General features: G+C 32.5%; 2 protein-coding genes across 2 annotated transcripts in view; one reads left to right on the top strand and one right to left on the bottom strand.

Annotated features, from left to right (window-relative positions):
* hiw (highwire) overlaps positions 1–25,484 on the top strand; it is a 92,083-nt gene that overhangs the window by 35,516 nt on the left and 31,083 nt on the right. The window lies entirely within an intron of this gene.
* Positions 1,132–24,368, bottom strand: LOC137921394 (uncharacterized). The gene is made up of 5 exons (XM_068764138.1): positions 24,174–24,368; positions 12,327–12,579; positions 4,794–4,966; positions 4,371–4,663; positions 1,132–3,982 (listed from the first exon to the last, which is right to left on the bottom strand). Exons 1-5 carry the CDS (start codon positions 24,333–24,335, stop codon positions 2,404–2,406), a joined length of 2,460 nt encoding a protein of 819 aa, XP_068620239.1. The 5' UTR covers positions 24,336–24,368; the 3' UTR covers positions 1,132–2,403.

Raw genomic sequence — 25,484 nt, 5'->3', positions numbered from 1 at the left:
TTGTGAATAGAATACTGAACTGGTAGTGACAAGAGAGAGATGGTCAAAACAGCTATTTAACCGTAGTGCTTTTAAAGCTCTGTTATGTTCTCTATATGAGTTATTGACTTTGTGTTGCGATTTATAAAATAAAATGTCGTTTGATTAAAAACAACAAAAAGCAACAATTGCTAAAATGTTGCACTTACAATACGGCGGTGCACGTTTTACAGGCATAATTTGACTTTAAGGATTTCCTACTATTTCACTTATTTATGTGTTCTATGCATTCGTTAAAGCTTTCTTGTTACACATTTATATGGGGAACGTGCATTTGCGTCATTAAAATATTAAAATTTGTAATAAATTCTCTTTGGTTGCACTAACTGTTTGGCTTGATTTTATGCCATTATCGAGGTTAAATTTAAATAAAAGAAACAAGTTAATACAATTTTGTTGAGCTCATTGTAGTTTTTTTTTTCGACGAAATGCGATAAAATTTTGACGGACCTGATGAAGTGCCATTAAGAGTAACGCAAAGTTCAATTGGGAAATTTTCGATGTCATAGCAGCATTACGCTCCGGTCTCGATCAGTAACAGATGAAATAAACGCTATTTTTGAAATGTGTATGAAGATAGGCAGGTAATGATGACGTAGATGAAGATTTTAAAATTTTACCTAAAAACAGTTTTGACCCATATGAATTAAGCGGTGTGTACAAAAAAGCTCATTATTCGGGTATAATACACTCGCTGAATTTGGCTAGGTGATGGGCTAACATTAAGAGTAGACTTCAATTCTATTTTGTTGTTAAATTGCCAACGACGAGGCATTTATTCGCATGTGCATTTTTATTTTATAATATATCTTATTTGATAGATGTTGATAATCTGTATGTTTAGTGCGGAATATTGAAAAAAAATTTTCATGTAAAAATAAATATACGAAAATTTCAAAGTTGCGTTATTGTTTCGCATATTACGGAAGTTTGAATGATACTGGACTATTTTTTTGTTTAAAAAATGTAAAGATGAAATATATGGAGTGGAATAAATCGATACACTTATATTTAACATTTATTTCTGAAATCACATCGATGTAATAATAGACATTGAATAAACAATAGATTTAGTATTTTTTATTCGAGTTATAAAGCCAAATTGAAATGGTAAACATAGATTCATTGATTTTAATAAAACATCTTTTACACTTTATTATACATTTTTCATTTTATACATTAATTCTATTCATTTCTATATATAGTTAAATTATGGCCTTTGCATCTTTAATTTTATTAATATATATCATCGTTGTTGATTAATAAAGAACAATTAAACACTGCTAATTACCTGGCATATACTAATTATCTTTTAATAGTCTAACATGGAACAAACATTAATTGGAATCTAATTTGATAAACCTCAATAATTAAATTATAATTTGATTTATTAATAATTTAATAATAAATAGTGTTCATTTTTATAATCAAAGCTGAATAACTTCTAACGATTGGTATTTAAATATTCTAGTTAATGCCAAAACGCCACGTTTTAACATCAGGGCCCTTATATTAGAATCAGGGAACAGGGACGGTTGTATAAAAAATATGATACCGGTTCCCTGTTGGCGCGTTTAGAGACAAAGAAGACATTGGATTATCTTAAACAAATATATACAAGATGAAATACATAAATCTATAGTAAAGTACAGAAAATGTATATCGGGTAGTTTTTGCGATTAAATATGGCTGTATTAAGAATAACTATGAACAGTTTTAAAAAGAAAATTTACACATAAGGGCCACAGAAATATAGGTTTTAATGGTAGAGTTTATCATCATAACTAGGTTTTATCAAGTACGCACGTATACATTCGTCTTAAGTGAATACATTTAAATGTCTTTTATTTTCAAATTATTATAAAACGGGGTAACTTATATTTGTTATTTAAAAATATGTCATACTCTGCTAATGAAATATTTTTTAAAATTCAGTGCAGCGCTGGCTAGTGCGTTTAGTACAAGACTCGTGAACAAAGTTAAACAAAGAGGCTAGTGAGCATATACTTAATTAAAACGACAAAAAAGGCTTTTTGATTTGATAAAATTGATTACTGTTAAAAATTATATACAACAAAACATTACTACAACCATGACTGGCTTGAGATAATTACTCGTTAATTAACATAACTATAATTAAACGTAAACAAAATTAATATCACAGCAAAGAAACGCTTAAGCATTATCAAATGCTAGCCTTCCGCCCGGAATGCGTCAGACCATCGCACAAGGGTCGATTCCCCAGTAATAGTCGCCGCTGCTATTGTAGAACGGCGGGGGCGAGCGCCGACGACGTGAGCGGTTGCAGAGCCAGCTTGTAGGCCCGACATACTCCCCGTTCGTCCGCTGCCCCAAAATCAAATCTCAACCGAACTTCAGTGACGTACCCTCGCCTGGGTCTTGGAAGGTGGGCTTCTCTGGCAATGGACGATTCATCATTTTTCCAGAATTATTGGAAGTTGTAGATTTATTAGACTTAATAGTTGACATATGTTGAGGGCTTGGGGCCGCGTTGCCAATATATTTGTTCGAAGAATTTGCATTTGAATTTAACTTGTCACGAACCGCTCGGAGGTATGGTCCTCGTGGTACAGCTTGTTCGGCAAGGACATCGGGAATCACGCCTTGGAAAGGCTTTTTTTCTTTGTCGCAATTGGCAATTTCAGCGTAAAGATGGACGGCAAAGTCTTTTGGTTCAAAATATTCGTGAACTAATGCAGTTTGTCTACTATAAGGAGAAAGTGGTGATAATTTATCTAGTGATGGCGTTCTAGTACCCACACTAATCATCGGTTTTTTATTTTTGCCTATGCGCGGTGTAGTATTTTGGAATGGTAAGTCGTAAATATTCTCTTCAACGGTTACTATGGCAGAAGACTTGGTATTGCAGCTCTCCTCAACTTTGATCAGTTCGTATAAGTGCTCTATCATTTCCCTTGCTTCAACATAATTCTCTGGATCCTCTAGTTTTTCTTTTAAATTTTCTAGGAGCTCTTTCGTTAATTCTTCAGGCAATGTTTGAGTCATTTTGTCATCCATTGATACTACGTCCCCTGTATATGCGTTAAAAAGTGCAGTCTCTTGGATCATTTCTCGTGGTTCATTTAGACGGTGACGTTCTGAATATTCGTGCACTGATAGTTGTGAAATTGAACGTGCATTATCTAAACCGTTATTTAAGCCGCACACTCTTTCGCAAAAAGAGCCGCAAGAAGAATTTGAAGAAAGGAGTATATTTTTAATGCTCAGGCAGTGTCCCTTTTGTCTCATCCATCTTATCAAACTTATAAACATTACAACAACAATACAGCCTAAAGCCGTGACTATGACTATTCCGATAACCTTCTTGTCTCGATCGCTCAAACCTTCATCCTCGAGATGTTTGTGTGGAAATCTTGGATTCTTTATTTCCACTGCTTGTCCTTGTTTTTTACTTCGATATGCTTCGCATTCGATATTGTCCTGGTCAGTACATACTTTTTTCTTAAAATTTATAAACTGCATATTCTGTTCAGGCACATTAAAACAACGAGCAAATACTTCGTCAACAGTACAAAAGCTTTCCGATTCAAAGGGTTCCCCAGACTTATACCCCATAGCTTTTCCAAGGAATTCACTAAAGTTACAATGACACGAATGCCCATAGTAATTATATGCGTAATGAACGCTCGGAGCAATCTTTGCGTAGGTTTGGCCTATAAATGAGAGACTATTTTCGTTCAGTGTTTCAATTTCGTTGTTAGTGAATGAAAGTTCATGCGGAGTTGATCCTGGAGCCACGATTGAGAATGGTGGTAAAGCGTCGAATGAATTTTTATTTATATAAAACTTATTACAAGAAATGAGAACAAATCCTCTCTCATGGAAGTAGTGGAAGACATTTTGTTCAATCGTGGCACTTGCTACAGTCGCGTTGATTGCTCCCGTTTCGACGTTAACCATTCTGAAAATTTACGTAAACACAGTTTATTAATAACAACTATAAGAACTATTACATTTTTTTTATATTTACTTTTGCATATGTCTATTATATATATATATATATATAAAATAGACAAATAAAAATAAATATGAATATATATATATATATATATATATTCATATATATATAAAAGACATAGGCAAAAATAAATAGAAACGCCAAAAAAAATTTTACAAACACATATGACAAACAATAATGATGAAGTGCTTTTCTTTTTTATTATGTATATGGGATAATTTGGCCAGTTAGTTATCAAGTTTAAAATGTAGTACGGCTAATGGTTAAATTACTTTCACTTAAATAAAAAAAAATCAAATGAACAACAGTTAGATGATGTTTGATGACTTACAGATTATTTGAAAATTCAAGCCTTGCAACTGCTGATTGTAGTGCATTCGAAGCAAAAAAGTGGATTCTGCAGCCGTAAAACTGCATGTAGTTTATCATCGACTTCGACGCAAATGATTCTCCTTCAATCAGATGAAAGGAACAATTAATCGCTATGACGATGTTAAAGGTATTGGCAGAAAAGGCTCCCCAGCGAATGACTCGCGTGTCAACGGACTCCATTCTTATTTCTGCAGCCGATGATCCAAAAGCTTTTTCAGGGATTTCTGGAACCTGTACACTCTTTAGTTTCACCTGAAATGAGAAAAACTTTTTTATAACTGAAATATTATAATTTAGTATATATTTCCTCGCGTAGCAATTAATTTCGCTGCTAGCAGAGAGATATGGCGCACGCTTAGTCTTACAGTATACTGATACTAACCGACATGCCTGGGCCATGTTCACCGACGTTAGCAGATGTTGGATCGAGTGTGAAAGAGCCGCGACCAAGTTCCAGTTTGCGTACATCCGTAATTTCCATTGAAAGCAGCCAAGAAAATGCTTCTCCTTCAAATGACACATAGTCGCAATTTTTGATCGATACCGAGAGAGGTCCTGTAATCAATGAAACACTGGTTAACCCGCATGTACTTTATTATATCATATCTCTTTAAAAATGGCCAAATTTGTCTTATTAATAAATTAATTAAACTACGTTAAAAACAATAGGTTATCTATTGTTTTTTTTTTATGAATAAAGCGTATTTTTGTTACATTGAAATTTTAATCAAGTTGATGACATATAGAATTGGAATTAATACTGTAATAAATATATTTTATATTTTCAATTTAATCACCATTTTAATCATGTAGGATGCGGCTTACGCAGCGGCTTAGTGATTTTATATTATGTAAAGGTAAAATATATACAAATATGTGCAAGTTGTGTACATGTACATTTTCAAGCTTTTGTATTACGATCTGTTCGCGTCTCATGAGTCATTATCCTGTAAAACACGAAGACCGAGTCGGGGAAATGTGTATTTTTAGATAGCAATCCGCGGTCGGCCGCGTTCTGCCTCGATGTTGGCTACCGATAGGAGATGCCCTCGATTTGGAACTGAATTGATGAGCCATCTTCCGCGACGCGATACTTTTGTATTAATTCTATTTACTCTAATCGAAATTTTTAACTGATGGCTTGATACTGATACATAAACAATTCTGCTTATGTGTAACTAATTCTTAGACTCGATTTATAGATTATTTATTTTGTTCTGAAAGTATAGAAGGGTTTCATATTGTCAAGAACAGGAACAAGGTTAAAAAACAAGACGTGTGATCACTTTTAGTCATATATAGGTTTCTATACTTTCGTGTGTATTTCATTGCAATATTTACTTAGGTACTTTAAACTTAACTATTAAATTACGTTATACTCTGCTATCGCTTACGGACGTAAAAGCTTTAAAGGAGTGGTTGTACAACTATCCAAAAGCTAACGGTTTTAGTAATAACAACGTAATGATATTAAAGTAAGAAAAATTTTGTTCGAAATTAGGGTAAAAATATGTCAAAATTAATTGTTGCTTATTATCTAGTCCATGTCTGGTGTATTTGAATAGAAAAAAAATTGAAATAAAATATTTTAGAGTGATCAATTCAAACAGGGTGATTTGGAATAGTTTAGCAGCTTTTGTTCTAAAGTGAGCTATTAACCTGTTAAATCTATTACACCTGTAAGAATATTCGGTATAATTGTTTTATTTTAAGAATATTTGTTGTATCATTATATATTTTTATTCATACATATGCTGCGGCAGATTATACAGAAGACTGAAGAGTATAATCGGACAGTGTGCTTCGCGTTTGTGTATGAGAAAGGCTTAGGTCGAAATCTGTGCGTCCAAAGGCGCTAGATCGACTGTCGGTACATCCAGAGATTGATGTGCTTGTATAAAAACGAGTACCATGTCAATCAGGCTACAAGAACCAGAGCTCGAAACCTATCAAGTTGTTTAGAGGAGCTAGACGGGGAGAAGTTATCTTTCCGAAACTATTCACCGCTGCGCTGGTAGATGTTTTTAAGCTAAAAGACGAGCTAGCTTAATATAAACGGCGAGTGCCTTGTTCACATTTTGTTGATGATATCATTATAATGGCTAAGACCATGGAATCTAGGTACAATGCTTGATAATCTCAGTAGAGACTGTAAACATAAACAAGACGAAGTTGATGTCAAATGTTTAAGACCTGCCAACTTAAATAGTTGTCTTAGGCGCTACGCTCGAAGTTATAGACTATTATATATGCCTGGGACGAACCGTCCAGCTTGATAAATCCAACTTCGAGATTATTCGCAAATTCCAAAAAAAAAAGCAATGTCGGAAGACAAAGGTCTTCGATTGTGTGTTGCTAGTGATGTCATAGGGATCCGAATCGTGGTTACATACGATAGGCCTCAAAAGAAGAGAGGTCACCCAAAGAACAAAGAAGAGGGCTATTCTCGGAGTAAGGTGAGATCCGTAGATAACCCAAGGTCACCATTATAGCTTTTAAAGAATTGTTCGTCACTAATTGGAGTGGTCGGGGCATAATACACGTGCAATCGATTCTCGTTATGGCCGAATAGTTCTCTAATGGCCTCCACAAGCCGATTGACGCAGTGTGGATATGTCTTCCACTTGGTAGAGCGACGACATGAGGTCGGCGGGAAGTCGCTGGGTGCGGGAAGCGCAGAACAGGATTTCGTGGCGATATTTGGTGGAGGCCTATGTCTTGCAGTGCGAGCAGAAAATAAAATGGAATAATATTTACTTTATATTACTGTAGCGTAAATATAGAGGCCAGATATAGACATAACCACCGTGGTATACATAAATCTCCTGGATATACAGCGTTGTAAGCGGATTATATTGAATAATAAAGGAATACCTTGGCACACATATAGATGTTTTTGATTTTATCAATATGTCTCTGATAAAGCAACAATTTTACATGAACAAGCGTATCTATAAAGTTTATTATCGTTCTTAAGAGTATCAACTTATTCCAGTTTTTTTTTTTTCAATTTGACGAAACTTGTTTTGCGATTCGTGACAGCATTTATTACATTCAAAATTTTGCCAAGAACATCTACAGCGTAAAGCGAATTTAATATGTGATTTGAATTACCTTCGTCTCCAATTCTCTTTATCTATAGGTTCTTTCACGATGTAATTAAAGACTTTCGTATCATGTTATGAAAAATCATCAAATCTCTGGTAAATATTTTTCCGCCCACCAACGTAAAACATAAATACTATAATATATAATATTTATGTTCGAACAAACAAATTAACCAGAAATTTTAAAAGAATTTTTTAATTTATTAATATAATTGTTATATCCAAATTGAAGTTTCACGTACGGGTATGACGTTATTGCTTGCGTTTGGTATTGGTTTAATTTTTAATTTAGAATTACGTGAAAACTTACATGCAATTTAGCAATAGCTAACTCCAATTCTTTACTTCTAACTACACTTGCTCTAGATACCGTGGTAGTACTCTTATGTTTATCTATATAGACATTCCGCAATGAACGCAGGGGGGAAAAGTTATAACATTACTATAATTTTTGTTTTAACTAACAATTTAAAATCACTAATTGAATATAGTTTTATAAAATAATACTACACCGCAAATAAATCCATCATTTATCAAAAATAGTACTAAAAAAAATCAAGTAACAACAACAGCGTAAAATATATTTTTTTCATATGCCCACCAAAAAACTGTGGATGTACAATTAAACGGAGGTACATATTTCTAAGTAAAGTGTACCACCTCCGATAGATCTGTGGAATGATGCGAGTCAATAGACTAAAAGTGACAGGAACATAAAAGTTTTAGAGTCGGACACAAATAAAATATTATATCGTGTCAAGCTCTCTAGAAATATTCAGTTTGGCCAAGCCTTAGTTACCGGAGCCGATTTTTCCAAGAACTGTATATGCAAGCATGTCGGCGGGATTGCCATCCGACTAGAATATTTGACACCGCCTGCAGTGGCCAAAAATGGAAGCGTAAACGTCCCGCCAAATCAAAACTTGGTTTAATAATATAAAGCCTAGTTGAGTAGAAGCCACTTTGTTTTTTATTTCATTATCAATCTTCGTGTGTTGTAACAAATAAATAGATTCTTATGATGAATATAAAAAATAATTTTCATAAAAAAGCTTAACTTAAAAGAAATGGCTCATGTACTGCGATTGTTGCGAATATCACATTATTTAGAAATAACTATTTTGATCGGCAATCAGTATAAAATGGATATATTCGCTAAAAAAGCTTCGTACTATGAATATTTTAAAAGAACATACATGTCGATTCAAAATTTTTGTTACTGTTCACAAAACTCGTTTATATATACCCTACAATTGTAAGCATTCTTTACTAAAAAAAATATTTCATGCAGCTCCCGCAACTTGTGTCTTGTGTAGTTAAAATTAATGGGAATCAATAATTATGGCAATATATGTAATTACTGTGTTTATGAAATAGATGAAAAAGAATTGAAAAATCGGACACATCATCAGGCAGGACAAACGATAAGACGTAAAGCGATAACAAAAATGTTGCAAAAAATGTAAGTTACAAATAATTTAGGTGAAACCTAAATCGTATTTTAGTTGTTTGCTTGAAGAGGCAAACTTCATTGAAATTCTGGAGTAATAAAGGGCTAACAATTTGTTTTATTGTCACTTCAGTTTTTTAAGTTATCACAGTTAATACACCCGCGGCTACTATTGCCATATTATCCTAACGGATAAAACAAAACATAGCAGGGAACACCGTAGAATAGTCAATAACCAATGACGAAGCACACTCGCCATTGAGTGAATATCCTTCCATCCTTTATGCTCACTTGTATAACAATCTTTTTTATTTACCGAGAATGGGTGATCTTTCTCTCCGGGGACAGGGCCACGTAGGCTTCGCTTGTGAAAGTTCGACATAACTTGACCTTATCTCCGCAAAGGAAGTATTCGAAAGAAATTACTTCGCGTTAAATAAATCATATTAGTGATTATGTAATCAGAATAACAACATAATCTCTGATTTAAAATAAGTAAGATACGATGAAATATTCATAACGCACTGAGCATAAGTTCACATCAAATATATTCTTCGTTCGGAACAGTGGGTTTCCGACAATCCGGAGGGTCAATTATAAAATATCACCACAGTTTACAAATCGCAAAAGAACACATCGCGAGGAAACCAGCGTATACAATAATCAAAATTCTGAAAGATTAATGCCAATTGGCGCTAATTGGCGCTGGATTCGTCTGGATTATGATAACGAACGACAACTTGAATGACGTATAAGTGAAACCGAGTTAAAAAATAAGAGACATTTTCGGGGTCACAGGTCAGAACTTTAGCCTTATTATCGGGTAGTTGCCTATCAGATTACCTTTTTTTAAATTCTGCTTATAAAGTATTGCTGTTGCATAAATATAATGCATGCGTTATGAAAAATAAAAAACTGTCCAAGATCGCAAAGGTTTTTTTCTATTTGACTGATAAGCTTCTGAGAAGTTTTACCCTGTACGTTCTGCTATTGTTTATATATTTTAATATATTTTTGCGCTTTAAAGTAATGCTTATTCTAGGTAACTTTTTAAGTCTTTTTTGCCTTGTAGTGTTAGTGAAGTTAAGGTAATTTGATAACATAGGAGAATATAATTCCTTTTGACCATTAAGTTTTATAGATTAATACTGATCTGATGATCTGAGGTCTAACCTCTAAAAATTCAAATTTGTAACCAATGAATAAATATTTGTTAAATCATCTTATAACATTTTTTTCATTTAGGAAAGCGTTCAAGATTATATTTTAGCTATCTTGTATGTATAGACAGCACTAGACACGGAAGCGTAAGTGAGAAACATGCCTTTTATCACCATGCCGGTTGTTTTATTGTACGGTGGTGCGTCACTACGCAGCTTTGGTCCACATGTGGAAGCGACACAGAGACAGCGTGCGTGCTGCTCCGTCACGAGGTGTGCACTAGTCAGTAAACTACTATCAATAACGTTAGGCTTTTCAATGCTAGCAATTCATAAGAGAAAATAACTATGAAATTCCTCGTTTGCAAGTTGTCTACTAAAAATTTTATCACATATTCGAGTCCTAAATATAATTTTATATTAAAAACTCGTATCATTTTCATAACCCAATTAAAGGAATCGTAGCCTTATGGCCGAAATGATGTTGAAATAAATGAGAACATCATATCAATTTAAATTTTTTTCGGACTAGAAAGTATACGAGACTAATGCTAATACCTGGAAAATGGCATTAGTGTTTCTGACGAGCTACTCGCACCTAAATATTTACTTATATTATTTACGATAATCGCAAGTCTTAAACACCGATAAATGTAAAGACTTCTTAATAATTTAATAGTTTTGTTATGGTGAAATACTTTATTACACGTAAGATGGCCTTTTAATTTATTTGTAACTTGAAATTTACAAAGGTTATAGAAAGGTTATATTGTTCATAATTCGACAATCAAGCCGGACATAGTTTGTACCAGTCGTTTTACGTCCACATACAACTTTTTGCAAGCGAGTTTTAAGCCGCCATTAAATAAAGTGAAATGTTACGCAGGCCAGGCATAAGCTTTTAAACTCATCAATTTACTACTTTATAAACATATCGTAACGGACCAAAGTAGATAAAATGTTTAAAATAAATTACAGAAAATAGTCTCACGTTGTCGTTATAGTCTTAAATATTAAATGACAGAGGTATTGTTTTAGGAACTAGTTTATATATAAGTGCTGTTTATGTTCAACTTATATTACTAATTTAGAAATACACTTTTACCCAGCTAGTTTTGATGAAATAGTAATAATATTAATTTAATAATTAGAAAAAAATGTTTGTCTAAGACCCGGTATAATTGTGTAGTAAATAGTTTAACTGCATCTCATAAATTAATAAAGTTTCGCTTTAGCAATAAACATTTCAAAAATTTATCTTAATATTTATGACAAAATTTCCTTTCACGGAGAATTGCCTATGAATTGAAATAATGAAATAAATGTTGTCTGTATCTAGTCGGGATTGGAAGACGGCGGCCGATAATTGAGTCCATCCGGCGGTGCACGAGCCTTGCCACTCTGTCGACCAAACCGGTTAACTGCGTGTACGCAATAACACGTTTCCACCGTTGGCATAGATATCTCTACCTTTTATAACATAAAAAGTAAAGAAATGATTCCATGTTAGTTTTACAACTAACTTAATTGAGAAAAATTTATCTTAAATTTAACAAAAATAATCTGTTAACGTAAAGGATTAGTGAACTATCGACATTGCAATAAAATAATTTGTTTATATACGATTCGCAGTCGCGGCAGTATTTTATAATACATATATACGTCTATCAAATTAAAGAGACCGAAAAGGTAACACTTCGCAGGCGGCTCACGCATTTTTAGACTTTAATATCGGGGAAGTGCATAGTGGAAACGGACACGTTTTGGAGCTCCTTATAGATTACATAATTAATATACGCCCAATTCAGGAGAACGCGCAGAGCATATTAAAATAAGGCGCATACAGCTAATAACCAGTGCGATTGGTCCCTGTGGTTTTATTGCATATGACAAAAATAGGAATGGGTACTTTCCGATTTTTATAATTTTTCTTTGAATATAGACATTGAGGTCACCTTATAATTTCTTATTATTTCAAACTCTACAAACAAATCTCAAAATATAAAATTTCCTTACAGTGTATTTATAATTTTTCAGTGTATTGAATGGTTCGATGGTTTTCAATATTTAACATATTAATTTCAACCCATACGTATTATGTAATAAGTTTGGAAGTAGCAAAAATTTTAATTAAAATCAAATTGTTAACATTCGCGATGCAATCACATATTTGAACACATAATGCGACTGAATCTTACCTTTTATTGTCCTAAAGGTTCTCTCCTCGATTCGTAAAAGATCGCAGTTTTCAATATCGAGCATGAGGCTTGTAATTGGCAGTTGCACGCCTGCATACTTTCGCATCAGTATGATTTTGCAATCGTGGATTCTAATGAATCGCGCATCTTTTAGGTGGGTCAGCGAGTTTGTGCCGAACAGTACGGCTTCAGCACCGCTGATAAGTAGAGTCGATGTCGTTTCGGGCAGATCTCCTTCCAGTAGGTCGAGTTTCTGAAAGTTAATGAAATTATTTAAACTGGAGAAATTAATAAAAATACACGTAAATACATTGGAATTGACATCGTCAACAATACTAAATAAATTAATCTGAATATTTAAACATTTAGTCTGTCCGCGCCGTAAAGTAACTGAAGTGGTAACATGTTTGTGAACTAAAGCTTTCGTACGAGACCTAACTCAATATTGATTTACCCTTGTGATAAAATTTTAGTAATGTCAATGCACAACAGTCGACTTATTAACAGCAAAATGTCCGCGAACGAATATTTATAGCCTTCTTAGTACTTTGTTTATACAATACAATGCACACTTAACATAGTTTATTTAAGTCATTAAACATTGTTGTTGATTTAGCCGTGGTTATCATCTGGCAGTATCATTATTTAAGCCTATTTATACGTTTTCAATTTTAGACTATTAAAATCAATTGTTCAATGTGTTTAGTAAAATTGTCATACGTACGACAACGTAAATTACATAAAATACTATTACTTATATTTATATAAAGTACAGTATCCGGCGATAAATATTGCACATCGACCTTTGGAAAGAGACAATTGACTAATTGCGGCTTCGTAGTGCACTATCTCTGTCCATTACTACCTATGTGACGTTTTGTCAGTCGTTGTATTTCGTGCGACAGAGATAACGCTCTACGAAGCCGAAATTAGCCGATTGTCTCTTTCCAAAGGTCTATTTACAATATTTAGCGCCGGGTACTGTAAGACAATTATTTTAGACATTGCTTTCTGGCGACTATACACTTTCTTTACATTATTTAAATTGGTTCTTCCAGTCCTTTGCTAGTATTATGCAGTCTTTCTTAGCCATTTGATCTTCCATACCCTATGATGCTCAATTTAAACAGCTGTCGAAATCCTTAACATATTATGCCTGCTGTAGACGGTCTCGGTTATTCGTGTACTAAATTGTTGACTAGCATGCAGGAATGTCGAAATAGATGTGTTAATTTGAACAGAAAAACTTGATGTAATAGTTAAATTGCTATCAGAAGTGTTATGTTGCGGACACAGATTTAATAGAATTCAGGTTAAAAATAATATTCAAAAATATTTTATAATTCGAAAATAGAACTAGTAGCAACTATTAGTAAAATCTTTTCATGTACATTAAATCATTATATCATTTATTTTGACAAAAAGCTAAGTCTAAGTTTACGTCATAAGATTTTTGTGGTTTCATTCATGAATAATGTCGCAATGGAATACGGTTAGATTTTGGTGACGAAGGTCCATCTCGTGTTATTGATTTAACAAGTACAATCTTTATTGCACGAATCTCTGTCAATATCCGGCCAAGGGGGGCGGAATACTATTGTTACATGTGTAGAAACTTGGTTTTTATTTTCGTTTTGAAAATTCAGAGCTGACGAAGTGAAACGGGAAAAGATGATCACCTTGTTCTTCGGTCGAACAGGCTATTTTCAAACAATTATTGTAGACAAAAAAAAAGAAAACAGTAGCATAAAATTTATAAAAAAACGTTCGAGAACAGTGTCTTAGCAGCAGAGTTGTCTTTTGTGTCAGCCCACTTGGCTAAAGGAATGTACCATGTGACTTTGGGAGATGAAAAATTTTTGGTTGCGCTCCATGTAGTCCGACCTTGCAAGATGAAATTTTAACTTATTCGTAAAAACAAAAGACAATGGTTTCACAATGCCGATAAAGCGATGGCTGGGTTCGTAAACGCTATGGAAAATACTGCACCAAAAAGAAGGAACTCACTACTGAGGCAACAGTTTCTTATAATGCAACGATATTTTACGACATCGTCTAAAATGTCATCGTATTATGAGAAGTCCCGTTGGGCGATGAACAGATTGTCGATTAGACTATATTAAAAAAAAAAAACTTAGTTGACAATAAAATTCTAAATACATAAACTTTCATTGTCATCTCTCCTACAAGGGAGAAATATTTGCCCTACATCTGGGATATATTGACAGCGATATTGGGCTAGGTTAGGTTTAAATAACTTTCTAAAAAAATATTTAGAACGTATTGAAATATTGGTAATGACGAGATTTCTTTGAAACAGATTATGTTAAGAAAGCCGCTTGCCCCTTGAAGAAATGTGGAGAGTATTATATTATCATATATTATTACACACAATTATTTTTTATCTGGTTCGTTTCGATCTAAATAATTTATTATAAACATAATCATTGTTTTATTTTTATTTAAACTTATTAATTAAAATATTTTATTGCTAATGTGCAATGTAGATTACGGCAGGCATTTCGCTGGGTTGAGTTTAACAAAAATTTTAACAATATGACTTATCTTAATTAAATGTAACATTGCAAAAAAAATTATATAGATTATTTATTTAAAAATAATCTACAATAAAATACCAACATGTAGCTGCGTGATAAATCAATTTGAAACAAAACGCTTCATGAAAATAGAAACACAACGTACACAAGTTAATGTCGTTATAATTACCCGATGACGATTTTCCAACATATTAAAGATTATTTTAAATTTAGAAATAAAAGGAGTGGTAAATGCAGCTTTATTTACGGCCAAACTGGTTGAACACCGTTTCAAGGTAATGCTATTGTTTAATGGAATACTGTTGTGCTTTATATTTTATGCTGACGATATTTTATAAACAGACTCCGTTTCCACCTAATGTTATGCATATAGTATATATGTGCGAGTTATTATAATTTAAATACATATTATGCTATTGACAAGATTGAAAGAAAAAAGAATTTTATTTTAAACCCAAGTAAAGACATTTTATAAATTTCAATTTGGTTCGTGACCATAAAGTATCTCGTCAAATAAAATATTAAAACCTAGCTCCTAAATTAAAATTTGTGCAAAGTTGAGAGAGGAGTTATTAGCTTTCGATTTAGGGTGTTATTAAAACGATCTAGCATTTAACTAAAGATTAAATGAACTCCCTTTACGTTTTTAACCTCAGTTTGCTTTATTACGTTTTTTTATGACTGAAAATATAAGCGAAATTATTGTAATTGAAGTTATGGCTAAGAAGGTTCAGAAGAATAAACTTAGGAAATCATTGTTCCTGCCATACAGTGATATGGGGGAGTGGAAACATTTTTTTGGTATTGTTTAAATGTTTCAAGCGAGTGAAGTTGTGTGTTATCAATTTCGTTTTTGATAAGACTGCTTCTTGTATGCGGCTGATAACTGTTATCGATGCTATTACTCATTAACAATGGATAATGCTCAGACTCATTCTTTCTTGAGTTTGGTCTGAACGTACATGTTGTACAAAATGCAACAATACTAATAACAGTAACGGTGAACATATGCATTTTTGTTAACTTATCTATAAATTCGTTGGTGCATCTCAACTGAGAGACAGGAAACATATTTAAGTTTTAAACGTTTATATTATTTTATTTTCTTGAGGGGAGATACATTAAACTACTCTATTTTAATAAGCAATGTACCAAGACGTATGAAGATGGTCATTGTATTTCGTACAAAACGTGCCTAAGCAAATACATAAATGGTGTTTAAATAAGTAGTATACGTTTAATTAATGTATTTTTGAATTCCATAATTATCTAAATAATAAAAAATATTTACAATATTCGTAATATTTTGAACGTGATTACATATATACGAATTCAGTTTTCAATTCGTGGAGTGAGCTCAAGGAGTCAGACAAGGCTACAAAAAGAAGATGGAGATGACACGTCCGCTCTCACATGCGCCACGCCAAATAAAAATAAACATGCCGACAAACCAACCGGAGCCAATTGGTTGTTGAGTTTTGGTGGCTATAATATCTTGATAGTTAAAACTACTCGTAATAATATGTATAAAAGACTTCAGAGTTGTCAGTATATTAGAAGAATAAAGAATGTAGTACCTTTTTCTATATAACCATGGTAGTTAATTAATAACGGAAATAATGTATATTTAGGTATAGTTAATAATTCAATTAGATATTTGCGAATATGTGACACTTCTTAGTTAACATCAGATATAATCAAGTGTATTTTTAAGTGATTCTTATTAATATAAAACTTGTTATTTTTATTTGTTTTACCAAGCAAAGCTTGCAAGTGCGCCGTTGCGTACTCGGTTCATGACTCAGAATCGGGTCTGAGCAGCTTTGTTTTGCAACTAGTACATTCGAAGTTGCGTTCGCCTTTTACGGCCTTCCAACTGATGACCGCGATATACTGTCAACGCTACTTCATTCTCAATTTTCGATCAACTTCGTGGAATTTGCGTCATTAAAAATTATAAATGCTACTCGTATTCAAATCATTAAATGGGCTGAAATGGTATAAGAGTTTCTAATTGTAGTCTGTGAAGGCAGGATACTTAATTAGTAATATTTCCAAAACATTTTTATAAATGCTTCAATTACATTCAGGATTCCATTTTGCAAACAGCCTTGATACAAGCTATTCTTAAAGAGTTAATTATAATTAATTAACTAATAATATATATTATATGTACTGACACGTAATTCCAGGCGATTTTATGAGACGTTATGCAAATGCTTTGAACAACAGATGGTGGATGTATGCCACTGCAGGCCAACATTTTGTACAAGATGTGCCTTAAATTTAATATTTATGAAACTGTTAAAGTAACTTGTTCTATACAGTTGCTTTAATGATAGATTAAAGAGGAAACGGATTATCATCTGCAAAAGTAATGTTTGTCATTTAATATAAAATTAACTGTTAGTTTGTCGATTAATCGCGTTCTATAATTTTTTTCTAAAATTAATTTTTATTTGTTATAAATAACTTGTGTAGAATTAATGTTAGTTTAGTTCGCAAGATCTTTTGAGTTCAATCTTCTTTAAATTAGTCTTCATTTAAGTATATTTGCTGCGCGAGGCGACAAGACAATTCGGTCAACTAAATCAACGAGTGCACATATGAAACTATACCATAGTTACTTTATACTAACATCTAATTTAGCTTGTATAGTTAGTATCTTCGCTAGATACAAGGATCGAAAGTTCAAGTGTAACAAAGCCATTTGATCCATTACAGAATTGATTCTGATTTATAATTTATGTCCTGAGATTGTAAGGCCATTGTCCATTTATAATCCTTTTAATAATCTATAACTTTAAAACAAATAGATTTATTTCAATATAAATTCGTCTTGATAATAAATAAATCCACGCCTAGCTTTGAGCTGCCACATTATACTACTTCTCTACTGGTGATTGCATTTCCATTAATACCCTCTTTTGTATCATAGTGAAGTATTAGAGCAATGTAAAACACTAGCGATGTCATACTTATTACATATACAGGATGATCGGTTGTAACATGTATACAGGATGTCGGCGATAAATATTGCACATCGACCTTTGGAAAGAGACAATCTGCAAATTTCGGCTTCGTAGAGCACTATCTCTGTCCCACACTACCTATGTAACGTTTTCTCAGTCGTTGTATTTCGTGCGGCTGAAAGATACTATAAAATGTACTATAAAGTACTACAAAGATACTGATAAAGTCATAAATCGGTTATAAGAGATACTTTTTAATATCATTACTGTTAAACCAAACCTGAAAATGTTCATTACTTAATGATGTATAAAATGATTATGTAAAAGATGTTTAACTTTCAGAACATTACTTTCCTGTGAGATAAGGCCACTGTTCCTTGATAAAAAATCAGACGGTTAATGATTTATTAACGTCATACTAAACTGTGCTTATTTATGCGGAGTATTCAATTAGTTTATATATACATACATACATATATTTATATATATAAATATATATATATATATATACATATATAAATAAGCCGGTTTTAAAGTTTACCACTGATGTTCCAGAAAATCAACGTACTTTTATTATTTTTACGGTTCATACGCAATAAAACACACCTGTTTGTCTGAATATGATTATGGCCTTGAAATAATCATTGCGAATATAACGAGCATTTATATTTACCGATATTCATTTGATCTGAAATTTTGTTAAAATCTATTCATGTTTACATGGCACACCCAAGAAAAAAAATTATTACTTTAAATAAGGAATATATTAGAAGCCCCTAAACGGTTACTTCTAGTGATAATATCAATGGTATTCTTAAAGCAATAAAGTTTCTAAAGATTTGTAGTAAATATAATGAAAATGATTTATTGGAAATCCATACATATCGGCGCGTATTAAAGACCTAATGATAAAAATCCTTTATGTAATGATAATAACTGACAATGGACTAGAAGTCATTTCTATAATAACATTTCTTGAATAAAAATGATTTATCTGGACTGTTGAATTTTCTTAAGTACCGATATCAGATGGCAAATAATATTTTTTCTTGTCAAGGACAACGCTATTTGCACGTTGGCATTTACAGCTTCAACCCGTTTGAGGTAGCACCGAGCTAAAGACGTCTTAGCCCAAATTTTTTTTATGTTGTATATACGCTTGAGGTTTCAAAACCTGGGCTCGGACCGTTACATAATTTTTCAAAATACTGGGAGGCCACCAACTACTGAAGCGGTTGCTTCAGAGTAATTTAGGCGCCAGGATTCGCGAAAGGGGTACCTTTGTTTAGCGTGTCACTTTTGGCTAGTACTGGAAAAGGTTTGCCATGGATGGACACGTTATTATCTAGGGCATCTGCACCTAGTTTTACCAACACATAGAAAACCGTTACCACTAAAAGAAGTAACAGAAGAAACACCTGAAACGCTTTTTTTATCGATAAAAGTGGAAAATCAGCCTAGTACATCGAGTTTATACATTAGCCATCAAGGACGCCGTGTGGTCTGGCTCCAAAGCTATTTAATTCAGTTTTCTGCTACAGCTGTAGCATCATCCGGCAGGTCGAGGACGAGGCCTCGATCTGCGCACAGTGCCACGACTGATTAACAATTACATAAACACTAATTCTATTTTACTCAACTAATGTATGAAAAGAATTGAAAATGTTTCTGGTTGCCATTTTTAATACAAATTTGGGGCAATATTCCACTGCGAAGATTTTGTGCACACGGTAACGGCATAAAATAATAATTTTTTGTATGGTTCCCTGGTTTCTATAATAATTAGTTTTTTTTTTAATTCTTAACAAATCTTAAAGTTATTTTTGTTATATATAAGGTATTTAAATTTGTGCCGAACTACTGAAAATTACTTGCATACTTGCATAGTAAACGCAAGGAAAGGAAAAGTTTTAGGAGTATTTTTTAATGTAATTTAATCGATTTTAGTATATAGCAGTAAGATATGTTGTATGCTCCATTTACCTTTGGTTTGTTAGTTTCACAAAAATGGAATTATAATATTTTTAATTAGTTCGTACGACGATGTCTCTTGGCACACGGCGCAGTTTCCATAAACCGCCGAGTTCAAATTCAAACGCTATGCTGCTTTAATTTTAATATTAGACTACATTCCCGGAATGCGTTCTTCTCGCCGACGCCGCACCTACAGCGTGAATGAACCAGATCGCGATTAATAACATTTGACGCGTTTGTTTAATTCTCGCCTTCATTTATTTAAGTTCGTCAAACAGAGATCTGTTTTGTGTTGTTCGGCTTTTGTTATATTTAATTGTTTAGACGCTTTCTAAAAATTAACCGTATGTTGAAATTTCGTCGTTTTGTCTATCGATTTGAGACAAGAATGACTTTTGTCAAAAATAGGACAAATTATAAGAAAAACTACATTTTAAAAATAGATATTTAAAATATTTAATCATAATACAAGTCCCGTGACATGATATTATTAGACATTAGATGTGACATCTTGTAGTTGACATGAAAAGCGTTAAAATTAAGTATTTAGAAGAAAAACAAACATATTTCATAATGATTTGCAATTGGTACAAATATTTTTCTAAAATTTTTGTATTTTATCCGTCCCTATCACTGTTTCGGAATTTCTCTCTGACGGTTTGGCATTTTGACAATCTGATGTTAAATCAGGCATCATACTTAAAAAATATTTATATCACAATGCAGGAAAATCTTGCTGAATATATTTGAAAGCACAAATTGTAAAATAATATAACTTCTTTTGATACCGTTAGTACTTTACTGTTTAAATTCGTTAAAGATAATTATGTTTTACATTTAAACTTGTGTAAAATAAATGATAGGGTTAAATTAAGGCATAGAACCAGATATTCCAAAAGTAGAACATTATTTAAGCGTTGAATAGCGTTTTTATTCGCGGTTATATTATCGCAGACTTGTCAGTGTCAAGTTTTATTTCAAAGCTTCTTAGATTACGTCTCCTAAAATAAAGATCCGATATACCGAGTAGCAACAAAGAGAGAAAGTTTGTGGCGTTAATACATGTCTGTAAAAGTAATATCCATGGAACTCTTATGTAAAACATGTGCCGCAAACTGCAACAGCAACGAAGAGAGAAAGTTATAACTTGCACAGTTTTAGATTTTGTAAATAAATTGCCTAACCTGCTTAAAATTTCGCGTGTATTAGTAATTTATTACTTGTATAAAGATTTTTTTATTAACGGCTTTACTACTAAAATGAAATTAAAATGCATGTAGTGGCGAGATAGATGAATTTTTATCGAGATACGGGTGCGGGCGCTTGATGAGACAATAAGCGTAAGCCGTTCATGTGATGTGTAGCAGGGCCTTCGCGCACAGGAAGCCATCATTCACTGTTTTTTTTACGTATAGTTTGTCCCATTTTAACGCGTCTACGTGCACTATAGACAGCGACCGCTTATGTTTTTTTTAGCTAATAATGTCACGTTCTTCTTGAAATTGACATGAAATTATTATACAATCACCGCGTACATTTTATTATTTAACCGCCAAAGCACTATCACCTAATTAACGGTAAATAAAAAAATTATATAATTTATACTAAAATTTCAATTTAAAAAATACCGTAAAATCGTTTTTCTTTTTTAAAACTGTAATAATTTCCTGTTCCCCAGTTGTCTTCATTAGTCCACCACGTTTAGATATTAGTTATAATTCTTTTTTTATTAAATTGATCTATTCTTAGGCGTTGAAAAGTTTTCTGTAATAATATCTGTTATGACTGATGTATGTTTTTTGTTCCAAGTTACAATTTCAGTTTAATATATTTCCTTTAAACGTAAACCATGAGCCATATAAGTTGTCAGAGGATTTTAATGAGAAGTGCTACACTAGCTTTGAACTCTGTTATTTGTAATATTTTATTTTACCTTTATGTTTTTTACATTCTTCTTTTCACGGCTAAAATTCGACGGTTTAAATAAATCAATATATAATATACATTACATGTACTGGAGACGTAGTGGCCATTTAAGTAAAGGTTGATTGCATAGAATAATTTAAAAAAAAACTTCCTAACTGAACTTTCTACTGAAAATTAATGTTTTAATACTAAAAGTGTTAAAACATAAAAGTTGCATTCAAATACTTGTTTTACAGTAGTTTGCACAATACGACAAAACACAATTGAAAGTGAGAATTATTTTTCATCACCAGTTTATCTTATAGGCGTAACTTTGGTCTTAAATAAATGATTATCAAGCCAAAATGTAAAACGTCTATATATATATTTTAATTTTACATAATAAACTCGTTATTTAACTTTTACGTTACAAATTTAATGAATGATAGTGTGAATGCTTTGTGAAGACGCTCAGTAAGTTTCAAACTGTTATGTTTCAACACAAACCTGTTGTTAAAACTTGTTAAATTGATTAGGCTAAATCGAAGTCCAAAAAATAAATATTTCAAATAAGTTTTTAATTTTTGAAGACTTGGAAAAAAATTAAAAAATAAGTGCCTGTATCTGTTAATATCAAGGTGTATGTAGATAATCTTACTTATATTATTTAATAACATTTTGCAATTAATCAAATTACTCCCGAATACTCACAAAGCGAAACTTAAATGTCTAAGTTCCGATATTTTGCTGTTACTAAATTAGCTTGGTTTAACAAGAGGTACTACATCCAAGTTAATTTGATTCTTTTCTTTAATACGTCTTTGCAATAATTCTGTTTGAATCGATGTAATTTTTCTGATAACGTTATACTTTACACAAAATAAAACATTAGCCTAGTGTTTTATTATCATTGTTATTTCCATTCATTTATATAAAATCATTTATATATATCATTTTCAATGTTACCTAGCACCAATTATTGTAGTAATGATATTCATGTGAGACAGGCGTTAGTTATTAATAAACATCGATAGCAGTAGTAAACTTATATGATATATCGGCAGAAAGTGTCAACGTCCTCGCAGTCCGCGCAGGAGACTCAGCCATGTGATTATGGCTGACAACTAGAATCACTAGCATCGGCAGGAAGTGATATAATAATGTTATTATACTGTTTACTAATACTTAAGTAATTGTGTAAATGTTTATCGCTCTAGTTAAATGTTAATAAAAATAACCGATAATTTATTAACTACTAGAAACACTCTTACTGATTAAATAAGATAATTTAAATTATACCTGTATTTCCTAAAAACATAGACTAGTAAAATTTGCGAGTACGCCCGTGACGCAAATAGACTGTTCCGTTTTGAATAATGTTGTCCTATTCACAGACAGTAGGAAGGAGCGAGAGAGAACTAGTCGACAAGAATATTTGGGCCAATTCGTTTCTGAACTGCCCGACCAGTGTTTAAACTATGAAAATTCTTTCAACCATATGCGGGCCATTCACCCAAACTTATATCTATCAAACTACGTTAATTTCTATGATAGATTTTAAACGCCTACCGCTATGTTAAATTTATTATTTTACATTATATTTGTAAGTTTTAAGTGAATTTATACTTTTTAAATAATTACCGCCGTAGACTAACTTATTTTACACTCGGTACTTATCCTGTGTTTGTTTGGAGAAGTAATTTAGGTAAAGATGAATATTACTGGAAAAATAGTGTTATGAATACAATTATTTGGCTATTACAAATAATCTTGAAATTCAGAAAGTTTTCTGGATAATAATTCGTTGGAAGTATTCCAAAGTTGTCTTTGTACCGTCGAGCGATGTAGCGGCAAAACACTTGTTGCGCGAGACTCCGGAGCGGGATAAAGATCATACCCGAGCTCCCTCAAGACCGTTTACAATCAGCCGCTCAATCCTCAGGTAGTTATCTCTTTGTTTACAACAATATAGTAGTAAGAAATTCATACCCTTAACTTTCAGCTGTCTAATTACAAATAAATTATATTTCTTTCTAAAATACTAGCTTTAATTTTCTTATAGTTTAAAAATTTTAAAATATTCAATTTATTAACCTATTTCGGATCCCGTGTTTTTACCTCTCTATCTGTTCAAATTTACATAATGTATAAATATAAAATTTAGTAAAACTAAACCACTGCAACTTTTAACACTTTTTTGTATCCGGGTAAATTTATGTTGACGGTATATACATATTATTCCGTAAAACTGGTTATTGATTGATCGAAATATGTTACATCTATATTATATTTTGCAGTTTTGTTAAATTATTTAATTACCATATGGTACTGAAGCCCTGATCGTTAGCAAATGTAATTCATCTTTCGATTCGTTCATTGTTCGTCTCTGCTCTTGATGGATGACACATCTGTTGTAAACAATTAGAACAGTTGAATACCTGGTCATGTGGGACGGTGCAGTTCACAGTTGTCCATGATGGGTGTTCAGACTGATAACAGGCGCAGTATTTAAAGTCACACACACTAACGTGCTCCGACAGGACAGCACAGTTCACAACCAAGAGCGCAAAGAACGCGAGCAACACGGGTAATCGCGACATTTTGCCGCGCTGAGCGCGAACGTCCACACACTTCGCCTGTCATGCACTGACTGCCTGTGCTTGCGGCTCGACAACTGGCCGAGCAGCCGATTTCGGTATCTAGGGATGTCTGACGTACTAGCCAATTATCGACATCTGTGAAATAATTTAATTAGAGTCATTTGCATTCTTTTTAACTAATTATCGTTACTAAAAGTTTTAATAGATAATTAGTGTAACTTTAAAAAGCTTCCAATATTTTTAGTTAAAATTAGTACGTGTTCAGTGGCTGCGTTAGAGATTAATCTCAGATTTCATGCTAACATTATGTAAAATTAAAAAAAGGTTTATTTGTGTCAATACACAATTATAATTTTTATTTTTGGAACGGTTAAAAAGAGAAACCGTTATCCGGTTTTAAATGATTTTACTTAGATTTATTCCAAAAAAAAAATCTTTTAGCGTACTTCACCTTAAATATACCACGTTTAAAAAGTACCAGTTTAAGCATTGTTAGACGTCGAAACATTTGTATTAAATTTAATTAGTTGAATTAAAACCGGGATCGGTTTTGTTCATCTATTTTGTTAATTAGTACTAATGATTGTTAACTAGGGTTCATAATGAACAAGTCGTATATTTATGTCATATTACTATTCTTCAAAAACGAAGATCGATTATGTCTTTGCAGGTATGAACGTATCACATAATGTTCACAAAATATTTCCCATTCCATCTTACATGTATTCTAATTTATTGTATTATATTATTCTTATTTATTTCGTACTAACAGTGTTTTCGTTACAAAAAATTCAACGAATTCCGTATCGATATATATATATTTTTTTTACCGATACGGTCGCTTCACTATTGTATAATACAAAGGTCGGACTGGCGCAGTAGCGGCCCTTCGAGTTACAGATGCACTTAGACACATCCCGCTCCTTAACTTCAGCTGGGCAAGTGGGCCACAACTCCGGCTGTTTGAAAGATTAACGTAATAAATTTTGACCTTATTCTTTCCATATAATCAATAATTATAAAATAATAATGTGGTATTGTAAACTACATTGTTGTATTTGGTTAACATTGTTTGGAAAAAAATGTGTAATTGATAAACACGCATTTTCAGTTTAATAACAATAATAAAATTTAAATTAAGTTTTTTGC

Source organism: Battus philenor, unplaced genomic scaffold (genome assembly GCF_028537555.1).
Source record: "Battus philenor isolate CCGP_79_NKW_IND1 unplaced genomic scaffold, ilBatPhil1.0.hap1 SCAF_1, whole genome shotgun sequence".
In the NCBI taxonomy this organism is placed as follows: domain Eukaryota; kingdom Metazoa; phylum Arthropoda; class Insecta; order Lepidoptera; family Papilionidae; genus Battus; species Battus philenor.
This window is presented reverse-complemented; position numbering and strand designations above follow the sequence as displayed.